The sequence below is a fragment of the Chenopodium album genome, chromosome 1 (assembly GCF_948465745.1).
Source record: "Chenopodium album chromosome 1, dcCheAlbu1.1, whole genome shotgun sequence".
NCBI lineage: Eukaryota > Viridiplantae > Streptophyta > Magnoliopsida > Caryophyllales > Amaranthaceae > Chenopodium > Chenopodium album.
In genome coordinates, this window is record NC_137834.1 from 45,808,786 (window position 1) to 45,821,417 (window position 12,632).

Genomic DNA, 12,632 nt, shown 5'->3' on the forward strand with positions numbered 1-12,632 from the left:
TTCTTAAGACTGTTCCTTTGTGGGTAAGAATACCAAATTTGCCTTTGAATTGCTGGAGCTCAGATACCTTAAGTAGAGTTGGTTGCATAATTGGGGTGCCTCTGTTTGCTGATGAATGTACAACTAGACAACTGAGAGTCTCCTTTGCTAGGCTGCTTATTGAAGTTGATATAACTAGGCCCCTTCCTACTATTGTGCTTGTTGAGAGTCCTATGGGAGAAATGATTGAATTAAGAATCATATTTGAATGGTCTCCTCCCTTTTGCAAGAAGTGTGATAGAGTGGGGCATGATTGTAATGCTCCTAAGCCAAAGGATAAGCCTAAGGCTCAGCAAGTTAATCCCCACACAAATCCAAAGAAAGTTTGGGTTTAGAAAAAGCCTGTTTCAGATCCTGCAGCTGCTATTTCTGAACAAGATCAGGGGAAGGATCAAAGTTCTAATTTGCAACCCTTGATTACCCCTGATCATGCTTCTTTTGCTACTTATTCTGATGCTGATTGGAGGGTGGACGCAAAAGGGCTAGATCTCATACTGTTGGGGTTAATCAGAATATTCCTAGAACTAACAATGCTTATTCTGCTTTGCTAGAAGATAAAATTGCTGAAGCAAATCCTATCGAGGGTGATGGTAATCCCTCTTTGGTTAAATGATTGTAGTCTCTTGGAATATCAGAGGTCTTAATGACCCTGATAAGGTAGCTGCTGTTAAGCAGCTTCTAAAAGAACATAGTGTGGATGTGATTGCTATTCTTAAAACTAAAGTCAAAATTCATAATCAAAATTCTATTCAGAAGAAGTTTGGTAGATTTTGGTCCTGGTATTGTAACTATAATCATGCTGTTAAAGGAAGAATTTTGGTTGGATGGAAAACTGATAAAGTAACTATTGATGTTTTATCTGATCATGAACAGTTTGTTCGTACTCAGATTAGCTCTAAAGATTCACAACATCTTTTTCTGTGTACTTTTGTGTATGGTCTGCATTCAATTCATGATAGAAAACCTTTGTGGCTTGGTTTGCAGTCTCTTGGGAGTTCTCATGTCCCTTAGATTTGTTTGGGAGACTTTAATTCTGTCCTTTGTTCTGAAGATAGGTTTAATGGCAATCCTGTGACTGATGCTGAAGTTAGAGATTTTAAGGATTGTATGGAATTAATGGACTTCACCGAGATTAAGAGTAAAGGCTCTTTTAATTCTTGGTCTAACAAGGGTGAAGGTGCTAGTAGAATTGTTACTAGAACTGATAGGGGCATTGTCAATGAAGCTTGGAGTAATGATTATGGTCAAACTAAAGTCATTTATCTCCCTCCCTCTCTCTCTGATCACTGTCCTCTTTTGTTTGATATTAGTACTACTGGTCTAGGGAAGGGTAGACCTTTCAGATTTCTTAACTGTCTTTCTGATCATAAAGATTTCGAGCAGATTGTTAAGGATTCTTGGGAGTCCTGTGGACAGCATGATTCCCCAATGCTGTCTGTCTGGAATAAACTAAAGGCTGTCAAACTTTGATTGAAGGCTCTAAATATCAAACATTTTGCTAATGTCACTTAAAATTTGGAGCAAGCTCACAGGGATCTTAGTGATATCCAAATGAAGTTGGCTGATGATTGGACCAATATCCAGTTTCAGGCTCTTGAGAATATTGCTATTGATAAAGTGAAACATTGGATGCATATTCAAAGTAGTATCTACAGGAAAAAATCTAGAATTGAATGGATTAAGCTTGGAGATGCTAACTCTCATTTCTTTTTCTCTATAATGAAGCAGAGGCAAAATAGGAACAGAATTGATTCTATCTATAATAATGAAGGGGTTTTGCTCAGGGATCCTGATCTCATTGCTGTTGAAATCTAGGACTTTTATAAGAATCTTTTAGGTTCTGCTGCTTCTTCTCTCCCTGGGGTTGATTTAGCTGTTATGAGAACTAGCCCTCATCTTGATCAAAATGCTAAGAATTTTCTTATGGCTGAAGTTACTTTCAGTGAGATTGATCTTTCTTTTAAGGGTATTGATAATGATAAAGCTCCTGGAATTGATGGCTTCAATGTTGTCATTTTCAAAAAGTCTTGGGATATTGTTAAAGCTGATGTGTATGCTGTTGTTCTGGATTTCTTTTCTAATGGTCAAATGGCTAGACAATGGAATTGCACTACCATTACTTTGGTTCCTAAAGTTTCTAATCCCTCTTATGTAAAGGAGTATAGACCTATTGATTGCTGTACTTTAGTCTACAAGCTTATTTCTAAAATTATTACAGCCAGGCTTTCACAGGTTATTGGAGATGTCATTAATGATGCTCAGGTTAGCTTCATTCCTGGTAAGCATATTGGTGATCATATCCTTCTTGCTACTGAGCTTATTAAAGGTTATTCTCATAAGTTCATCACTCCTAGATGTTTACTTAAGGTTGATCTTAGGAAAGCTTATGATTCTTTTGAATGAAGTTTTTTTGAGAACTATTCTTGCCGAGTTGGGTTTTCCTAACAAATTCATCTCTTGGATTATGGGGTGTGTTACAACTATCTCTTATTCTATTTTGAACAATGGATACCCTTCTCTTCCCTTTTCTGCTAAAAAGGGTTTGAGGCAAGGAGATCCTATGTCCCCTTTTCTCTTTGTTGTTTGTATGGAATATCTTTCAAGGTGCTTAAAAGTGATGACTGTGAACCCTGATTTCAATTTTCACCCAAGATGTGAAAAGTTGGGGATTACTCATTTGATGTTTGCAGATGACTTACTTCTTTTCTCCAGGGCTGACCTTTTCTCTATTCAGTTGATTTTTCAAGCTTGTTAGAAATTCTCTAGTGCTTCTGGTTTGGTTGCTAATCTGGATAAGAGTGATGTTTATTTTGTAGGGATAAGTGAGCAAGATCAAGTTGAGCTTCAGTCTGTTTTGGGGGTTGCTAGAGGCTCCTTTTCTTTTAGGTACCTAGGTGTTCCTCTTTCTTCTAAAAAGCTTACTATTTCTCAGTGCAAGCCTTTAGTTGAGAGAGTAACTGCTAGGATTGAAGGGTGGGCAGCTAGACATTTGTCTTATGCTGGTAGGCTTCAGTTGATAAAGAGTGTTCTTTTTGGTATCCAAGCTTATTGGTCTCAGATTTTTATTTTACCAAAAAAGATTTTGAGAGAAATTGAGTCTAGGTTTAGATGTTTTCTTTGGACTGGGAAATCTAATCCTAGTAAGAAAGCTCGGGTCTCTTGGAAGTTTTTATGCTTGCCTAAGACTTGTGGAGGGTGGAACCTTACCTCTCTTGATGATTGGAATAAAGCAGCAATCACCAAAGTTCTTTGGGACATTGCTCATAAATCTGATAATCTATGGGTAAAATGGATTCATACATATTATTTCAGCAACAAAGATTTCTGGTCTTCTCCTGTTCCTAAAAAATGTTCTTGGGTCTTAAGGAAGATCATGAATTGCAGAATTTTGGTTGATAGTGTTGGTGGATGGCCTAGCATTACAGTTAATGGTAAAATGAGCATCAGACAGCTCTACTTTCTGATCAGACCACAAGTTGAGAAAGTGACTTGGAAGAGAATAATTTGCAATAACAGAGCTTCTGCTAAGAGTGTGTTTATCACTTGGTTGGCTATTTGGAACAGATTAGTCACTAAAGATAGACTTACTACTTGGAATATAATCTGTGATCCTTTGTGCTTCTTTTGTGCAAGTACTGCAGAAAATGTTTCTCATTTGTTTTTTGAATGTTCATATTCTGCTAGTATTTGGAACAGAATTTTGCAACTTCTTGGGTTCTGTAGAATTGGGCAGAGATTTGACTCTGAAGTCCTTTGGGTGCTGCAACAAGGTAGAAGAGCTACTGCTAAAGGAAGGTTGCTGCTTATGTGTTTTGTAGAGACTATTCATTGCATCTGGATACAGAGAAATACTTTGATGTTCACTGGAGACTACAAGCCTGCAAATATTGCTTTTAGGGATGTTATTTTTTCTGTTGCTTGTAGATGCATTGATTCTGATAGAAAATATTTGTATGTTTAGGCTTTGTTGTTTGGTGGTTCAGTTGGTAGGCTTGTCTGCTTGATGTTGTTTTTACATAGTGGTTGACTTTTTTTTTTGTCTGGTCCTTGTTTCTAGAGCCCTTCATAGAAGGTACCTGGAAGCTTGAGTCCAGTTTGTTTTAGGTCCTCCCTAGAACCCTTCCTAGAAGGTGGCTAGGGTGGGTCCTAGAACTGGTGTTTGGGGTGTGTTTTGTCCTGTTTGGGCTTGTGGTGTTGTTTTGGTAGTTATAACTTAGCTTTTGTAAGTTGTAACTCTCTTTCTTTGGTAATAAAATCTTTATTTGACAAAAAAAAAAAGCTTTTTGAATATAATGAAAGTCAAACACATTCAAACAAAGATTTTTTAATTAAATGGAAATCAAACACATTCAAACACAGCTTTTTTAACTAAATTAAATTCAAACACATTCAAACAAAGCTTTTTGAATACAATTAAAGTTAAACACATTAAAACAAAGATTTTTGAATTAAATGAAAGTCAAATGCATTTAAGGAAGCTAATTGAATTAAATGAAAGTCAAACACATTAAAACGCAAACAACTTCAGCTTGGGGGCGTTGACTTGCGTTGACTTTTCACTCTTCTCTCTCCTTCCATGGTGTTCTAATTTTTCTTGTTTTTCTTCAGCTTAATCGGTTCCAATGGCTCGAAAGAAGAAGCAATCTACTCCTCAACCCTCAAACAACTTGAATCATGCTTCTAAATCTCTATTGAATGATGGTGTTAATAGGTTGAATGTGTCTAGGCTTGCGGGTTCTTCTTCGATTCCAGAAATTGATGAGGATCCTGATGAGCTGGTTACTCCTCCTTCTCATTTGAGTCGTTCAACTGAGAAGATTACTAGAGCTGAGCTGAAAGTAATTGAGGATTTTCATGCGCATCTGATTAAAGCCACTAAAACAGTGCCCAGATCCACTGTTTCATTGGATCTCCGAGCTTCTTCATCTGAACTTAATGCAGGTTGTGCTTTAACAGGTGATACTATGGTGGCTGAAGGTAGTCCTGGCCTTAACTTTGGTTCAGTGCCGCGATTTCCAGAGACAGCAGCCCCTGTTACTGTTCCATTAGTTTCTGGGATCGGTTCTGCTCCAAGTGCTGACCCAGTTTCTTTGGAGGATGATGTGGTCCCTCCTCATCCAAATATTCCTGCTCCTAAGCCAGGCGTTGCTAAGCTCACTGCTAAGGGTTCGACCCTTTCTTTTGTAGCTCCTATGGTGAAAGATGGCAAATCTATTGCAATGTTACAACAAGCCGAAATTACTGAAGGTAATCTTAAGTGGAAGAATTCTGTAATTTTCTATGTCATAGGCTATTATCCTACTATAGCTGTTGTTCATAGATACATTGCTGAAAATAGGAATGTTGTAGCTAAACTTGATGTTTTTTGGCATGATGATGGCTACTTTCTGATTAAAATGCAAAACTCTGATGATATGAATGTTGTTCTTAATGCTATTCCACACATGTTCTTTGGTAAGGCAGCTATTGTTAAGCCTTGATCTGAGAAATTTGACTTTCATGTTGAGGTTTTGAGAACTGTTCCTATATGGGTGAAATTACATAACTTACCTTTGAATTGTTGGGGTGTGGACACCCTGAGCAGACTGGGAAGTGTCTTAGGAGTTCCTTTATGTGCTGATGAGTGTACTTCAAAGCAGTTGAGGGTCTCCTTTGCTAGGTTTCTCATTGAAGTTGATGTAATTAAGACTTTACCCAAGAATATCTGGTTTGAAAGCCCAGATGGTGCTTTGATTCAACAAAAAGTTGTTTTTGAGTGGGCACCCCCCTTTTGTAGCAAATGTAACAAAGTAGGCCATGACTGTGCTAGGAAGGGTTAGCCTTAAAAGAAGCAGGTGGCTTCTAAGGAGCAGCCTAAGCAAAAGGTGTGGGTTGTTAAGCCCCAACCTGCTACTGTTCCTGCACCTGGGCCTAGTGTGCCAGAATCTGGGGGTAATGGCTCTATGCATAATGATGGTGTGTTCACTCCTGCTCCAACTACTGTACAAGCTAATTCTGATGATGATCGGAGAGTGGTGGGAAGGAAGCAAAGAAGTCATAGTAATCCTTCTGTCTTTACTAGTGTTCCTAATTCTAACACTTATGCTGCCCTACTTAAGGATGGAGATGGTGCTGGAGAACTTGTTCCTATTGGGGGTGATGGTAATCCCCCTCTGGGATCATGATTATCCTATCATGGAACATTAGGGGTCTAAATGATCCCTGCAAAGTAGTTTCTCTTAAGAAACTGCTAGCTGAACAGTGTGTGGATGTTGTTGGTATTATGGAAACTAAAGTGAAGTGTGATAAGATTGTTAAGCTTCAGAAGAAATTTGGATCTTCTTGGTCTGGGTTTTGTAATTACTCATCTTCTCATAGGGGTAGACTCTGGGTTGGCTGGTCTCATGACAAGGTTAATCTTTCAGTCATCTCCTCTCATGAGCAGTTCATTCATGTCTAAATTAGCTCCAAGGATCTTCATCATCAGATTTTCTATACCTTTGTGTATGGCTTACACTCTGTTCATGATAGGTTACCTCTCTGGGATGGTATTTCTAGTTTTGGAGCTGTTTTTGGGCCTTGGCTTGTAATTGGTGACTTTAATTCTGTTCTCAATTCTTATGATAGAGTTAATGGTAATGTTGTCACTGATTATGAGGTCATTCATTATAGAAGTTTTGTTGACAATCTTGATCTTTGTGAGCTTAAGAGTAAAGGTTCTTTTTACTCTTGGTCTAATAAGGGTCATGGTGATACTAGAATTGCTACAAGGATTGACAGGGGGCTTGTGAATCAGGCTTGGTTGAGCAAGTTCCCTCATGTTGAATCTATCTATCTTCCTCCTCTCCTTTCTGACCACAACCCTCTCTTGGTTGAAGTGAGTAGGTTTGCTGCTACTAAGGGGAGACCTTTTAGGTTTCTTAATTGCCTGGCCGATCATGCTGATTTCTGTTCCATTGTGGAAAAAAGCTGGCATAGTGTTACAGGTTGTTCTGCTATGGTTATTATTTGGCAGAATTTGAAATCTGTCAAAAAGAACCTAAAAGATCTAAACACTAAGTATTTTGCTAATGTTGATGAGAAAGTGGATGTGGCTCTTGCCTCTTTGAAAGCCATTCAGGTTCAGCTTGCTGTAGATTATTCTAATTTTGACCTTCATGTTAAAGAGGCTGAAGTTGTATCTATGGTGAAGCATTGGATGAATATCCAAGAGTCCATTTATAAGCAGAAATCTAGGGTTGATTGGATTAAGCTAGGGGATTCCAGTTCTCACTACTTCTTTTCTGTTATGAAGCACATGCAAGGTAGAAATGATATTCAAATTCTTTCAACGAAGCTAATTGAATCAAATGAAAGTAAAACACATTCAGACAAAACTTTTTGAATTAAATGAAAATAAAAAACATTCAAACAAAGCTTTTTGAATCAATTGAAAGTTAAATGCATTCAGAGAAGCTAATTGAATCAAATGAAAGTAAAAAACATTCAAATAAAGCTTTTGGAAAAACAATGAAAGCAAACACATTCAAACGAAGCTTTTTGAATCAAATAAAAGTCAAACACATTCAAACAGAGGATTTTGAATTAAATGAAAGTCAAACACATTCAAACAAAGCTTTTTGAATCAAATGAAAGTCAAGCACATACATAAAAAGCTATTAGAATCGAATGAAAGTCAAATGCATTGAACACAGCTAATTGAATCAAATGAAAGTCAATCATATTCAAAGAAAACTTTTTAAATCAAATGTAAGTCAAACACATTCAAACAAAGCGTTTTAAATGAAATGAAAGTCAAATGCATTCATTAAAGTTATTTGAATAAAATGAAAGTGAAACACATTCAAATAAAGCTTTTTCAATAAAATGAAATTCAAACACATTCAAACAAAGCTTTTTGAATCGAATGAAATTCAACTGCTTCCAACGAAGCTAATTGAATCAAATTAAAGTCAATTACATTCGATCAAAGTTTTTTGAATTAAAAGATAGTCAAACACATTCAAACAAAGCTTTTTGAATCAAATCAAAGTTAAACACATTCGAACAAAGCTTTTTGTATCGAATGAAATTAAAATGATTTGAACGAAGCTAATTGAATCAAATGAAAGTCAAACACATTCAGACAAAGCTTTTTGAATTAAATGGAAATAACAAACATTCAAAAAAAGCTTTTTGAATCGAATCAAAGTGAAATGCATTTAGAAAAGCTAATTGAATCAAATGAAAGTCAAACACAATCAAATAAAGCATTTTGAAAAAAAAATGAAAGTAAAACACATTTAAACAAAGCATTTTGAATCAAATAAAAGTCAAACACATTCAAACAGAGCATTTTGAATTAAACGAAAGTCAAACACATTCAAACAAACCTTTTTGAAACAAATGAAAGTCAAGCACATTCAAAAAAAGCTTTTTGAATCCAATGAAAGTCTAATGTATTGAACAAAGCTAATTGAATCAAATGAAAGTTCATCACATTCAAACATAGCTTTTTAAATCAAATGTAAGTCAAACACATTCAAACAAAGTTTTTTGAATCAAATGAAAGTCAAATGCATTCAAGAAAGTTAATTGAATCAAATGAAAGTCAAACACATTCAAACAAAGCTTTTTCAATAAATTGAAATTCAAACACATTCAAACAAAGCTTTTTGAATCGAATGAAATTCTAATGCTTTCAACGAAGCTAATTGAATCAAATTAAAGACAAAGACATTCGAACAAAGCTTTTTAAATCACTAGTACAATACTAACCTTAAATAACACCTAAAAAGTGTTACATAAAGTGGTAAAAGTGTTATTATAGACAATATGTAACACTTTAGTGGGTGATACATCCGTCCGTGTTACCTAAGGTCTTATGTAAAACTTTGGGTAATCTATGGTAAGACCTTTAAAAGTGTTACTATAAACCCTCTTATGTAACATTTTTTTATATTATTAGTATCATTTTTAAAGTGATACCTTTTATTTCTTATGGAACACTTACTTATCTTTAGTACCATTTTTCAATCATATAGTATCACTTTATCCGACATTATTTATCACTTTTTTGAACTAATGTAACACTTTATTGATTATTAGGTAACATTTTTCAATTATCTTTGGACATATAATAGCACTTTTTTCGACATTATGTATCACCTTTTACAAACTAATGTAGCACCTAATTAATTAATAGATTATTATTATTATTATTATTATTATTATTATTATTATTATTATTATTAATGTTTTTTTTAAATATAAAATTAATATTAATATGCACAACAACTATGAATAACAAATTAGCATATATGATAGACAACAATTTGGATTGAAATAATTTCATAAGTCTTATAAGAAAATTCAGAAACACCAATTTTAATGTTTGGCCAAACAATATACTTCGTAATAATCCAAACAGAATGAAAAGCAACTACGATCTCTGGCTGGCAAAAAGTGAGGAAATAAGAAAACTTCCAAATTTCAAAAAACAGTCAGCGATAGCAGTAAACAACATTAATAACAGCAAATAGCGGCAGCAGCTAGCTAGCAGAACGGCAGCAGCTGTAACAAACCAGCAAACAGCATTACGTAGCAGCAAACAGAAGTAGCAGACAGTAGTGGCGGCAGACAGCAGCAGCACTTGCGGCAAACAGCAGCAGCAGTGGCGGCAAGTAGCAGCAGCGGGCAGCAAGCAACAGCAGGGGGCAGCAACAGACACTAGTAACAGCAAAAAACAGCAGCGGCGGCAGCAGTAGCAAAAAACAGCACCAGCAGCAAAAAAAATAGCAGTAAAAGCATCCAAACAGCAGTAACAGTAAGTGCTTCTTGTAGCATCTTCACTTGTTATCCCAATTCTTCATCTTGATCCCTTTGATCCTATTTGTGAAAGCATCATATATCAAACATCTAGAACAAAAATGAAATAGCGCAATACTAAGAGTTAGTGCTTTTTCATTTGTTTCGAGCCCTTCATCGACTCTTTCATTTCATAAGCCATGGATGTAACCCCCAAATCCTTCATTTTGCTTCTATTTTGTTCTATCCTTGCTTGTCTACGTTTTTCATATTCTTCCATCTAGATCTTGCTTCCTACAAAGAACACACAAGACAACAAGTTGACAAACATTATTGATGACAAACAAATTTTTAGATTTTTAGAGTATCAGACCCCTAGCAGATTATTAGCCTGATGTTCAGAGTTTACATAACTAATTCCACCTTGATTTACCTCAAAAGAGAGTGGCCAGAACAAAACTATGTCCAATTTTCATTGTTGGCAGACTATAAAGTGAACTGGCCAGAACTAAACTATAGTTTTTCTTTCACCATTAAGGAAAAAGGAATACAAACTTGCATTACATCCATGAAGGGTTGTTCAATTCCTGTGTAAAAATGAAAAATCGGAAATGATCAAGTGAGAGTAATCATTTTATTATTCATGGATTGAAATATTAATAACTAGATTTGACACTTGTTTAATTGATACACCATGATAAACATGTTTTAACGCTACTAGAAACATACCTACTAGGGAAAGTTCATATATGACTAGCTAACTGATATTGCATGCATAAAGTTCAAACTAAAGGTTTTCTCCATACATGGATCAGATGCAGGAATTAAGTCACAAATCCATGCATTAAATTTTGTTCTGCAGAATTATGCATGCATGTCATAGGACCGAAACTGGTCACTTTCACTGATTAGGATACGGGTTTATGAGCTTATTACCTTTGTTGGGCAGCTGACTACAGATTCGAGCACCTGAGCATCTGAGCACTAGACTTCACATAAGAACTAGGACATACAGGCCAACCACCATAAGAATTCAGACTATTAGCAAGATTAATTGCACACAACCTCGAAGAATTGCAGAGAGCTCATAGTTTCAACAAAATTCATTCTTTCTATACCCTTATTTTGAAGGCAACATCTTTGTTAAACACCTAACATGAAGGACAGTTTGGTGAGGGATTACTAAAGTATATGTAGCTCATTGTACTATTAAGTACATTAACCTTACTCAAGGAACAATAAAATATGCTTTTTCTGGTGAACTGCATAACATTGTTGCACGCTTAATACGAAGTATGTGAATGCAGTAATAAGGTATGAGAATCAAGTGGAAACTTGATGGTAGAAAATTAGAGATCGCAATCTCTCAACTAAGAGGTTGGAGGTTCAATTCTCATCACCCCAACTTTATGATTGAGGTAATCATGATGGCTTATCCCTGGGTAAACTCTTATCAGTAAAACGGCTGTGGTTTATGATACTGAGGAAACAGAGCGAAAATCCAGCAATTGGATCATAACGACTTGTGAAATATGATAAGTCTTGAACCTCGGCTAGATTAACAATCAAGATTCTAATTTTTTTTTTTAAAGTCTTATCTGCTTTCTATTTTCTTGTGGTTTAATAAGCATTTATGAGCTGCAAATAGATGCTTTTTGTTCAACCTAACATTTTAAGTTCTACAAGTGATGTTCAGTTCTAGCTCTTAGGGGACCAATCCTTAATATAACTAGAGTTTGCATTAATACTATGACATCCCAAACTACTCTAGAAGTAGCAAGTATTATTTGTCTGCCTATAAAAGCTTACTGATTGCTTCTCTTTTATTTCAATTTAATTGCTTTGGCGGTAATCCTAAACTTTTTTAATAAATTGGTAGTTAAATTTGGGGATTAATACTAACTAATACTTAAGTATATATGTTAATTCACCTTAAAAGAATATAACACCTCTTAGTGTTACTAATACATTAAAGTAAGATAATCATGCTTATTTCCTAGTCCTTGTATAATCGAGAGCTTGACTATAGACGTAACTGATAATGTAGCCATGGGAAAGAGATAAACATAGTATTAAAACTGAGTTTTTTATACTGAAGTAGAAGCTAAACTCATTAGACACCTAAATCCAAATAAAAAAATTAAGCAATATCTAGAAGAAAAAAAAGAGTAAATTGCAGAAATTAGCCATTTAATCATCTAAATCCCCACAAAATTAAAGCTTGGAAAATGTGGCAAATGACGCAATTATCACACTTTCTTACAAAATTAACAACTAATAAGAAAAAGTATCGAGATAATGAAAAATAAAAATCCAATTCCATAATTAGAGCTTTAAAAAAATAAAAATAAACAAAAAACCTTGCTAGTAGTAGTGGTTTTGGAAGTAGCAGGAATAGCAGCAATAGCTTATTGAATATCAAAGTAATCAAACACCATTCCTCCGATTATAACTGGTATTGTCCTGGATTTCTTCATCTCTTTTGCCCATAATTACTTGGGTTCTCGACAAGCTTATGAGGAATTTATTAAGAATAGAAAATAATTAAATTAAATTGGACAGATTAGTCAAAAAAGATCAAATTACAATGTAAATCAAAAAGGCAATTATCGAAAAGAAGAAAAAGCAAAAACCCCAAACTCATCAAAATAAATCGACCAATTTTGATGCACACAAAATTCAGTATGAAGATAGTGAAATTAATTTTTTATTTATTTAAATTTTTTTTTTTTTTTGAGGCAATAGTGAAATTAAACTTCAAATTAAGAAATCATCAACAAGAATAGAGAGAGGGAATTAAAACCCTAACTTTAGCTAACTCAAAACTC

The 12,632-nt window shown here is 35.0% G+C and overlaps 1 protein-coding gene across 1 annotated transcript; it reads left to right on the top strand.

The window, feature by feature from the left end:
• Positions 1-648: 648 nt before the first annotated feature.
• On the top strand, positions 649-2,442 carry LOC145632025 (uncharacterized). Its single transcript, XM_081684284.1, has 4 exons — positions 649-976; positions 1,091-1,472; positions 1,572-1,656; positions 1,855-2,442. Exons 1-4 carry the CDS (start codon positions 649-651, stop codon positions 2,440-2,442), a joined length of 1,383 nt encoding a protein of 460 aa, XP_081540410.1.
• The last annotated feature ends 10,190 nt before the right edge of the window (positions 2,443-12,632 follow it).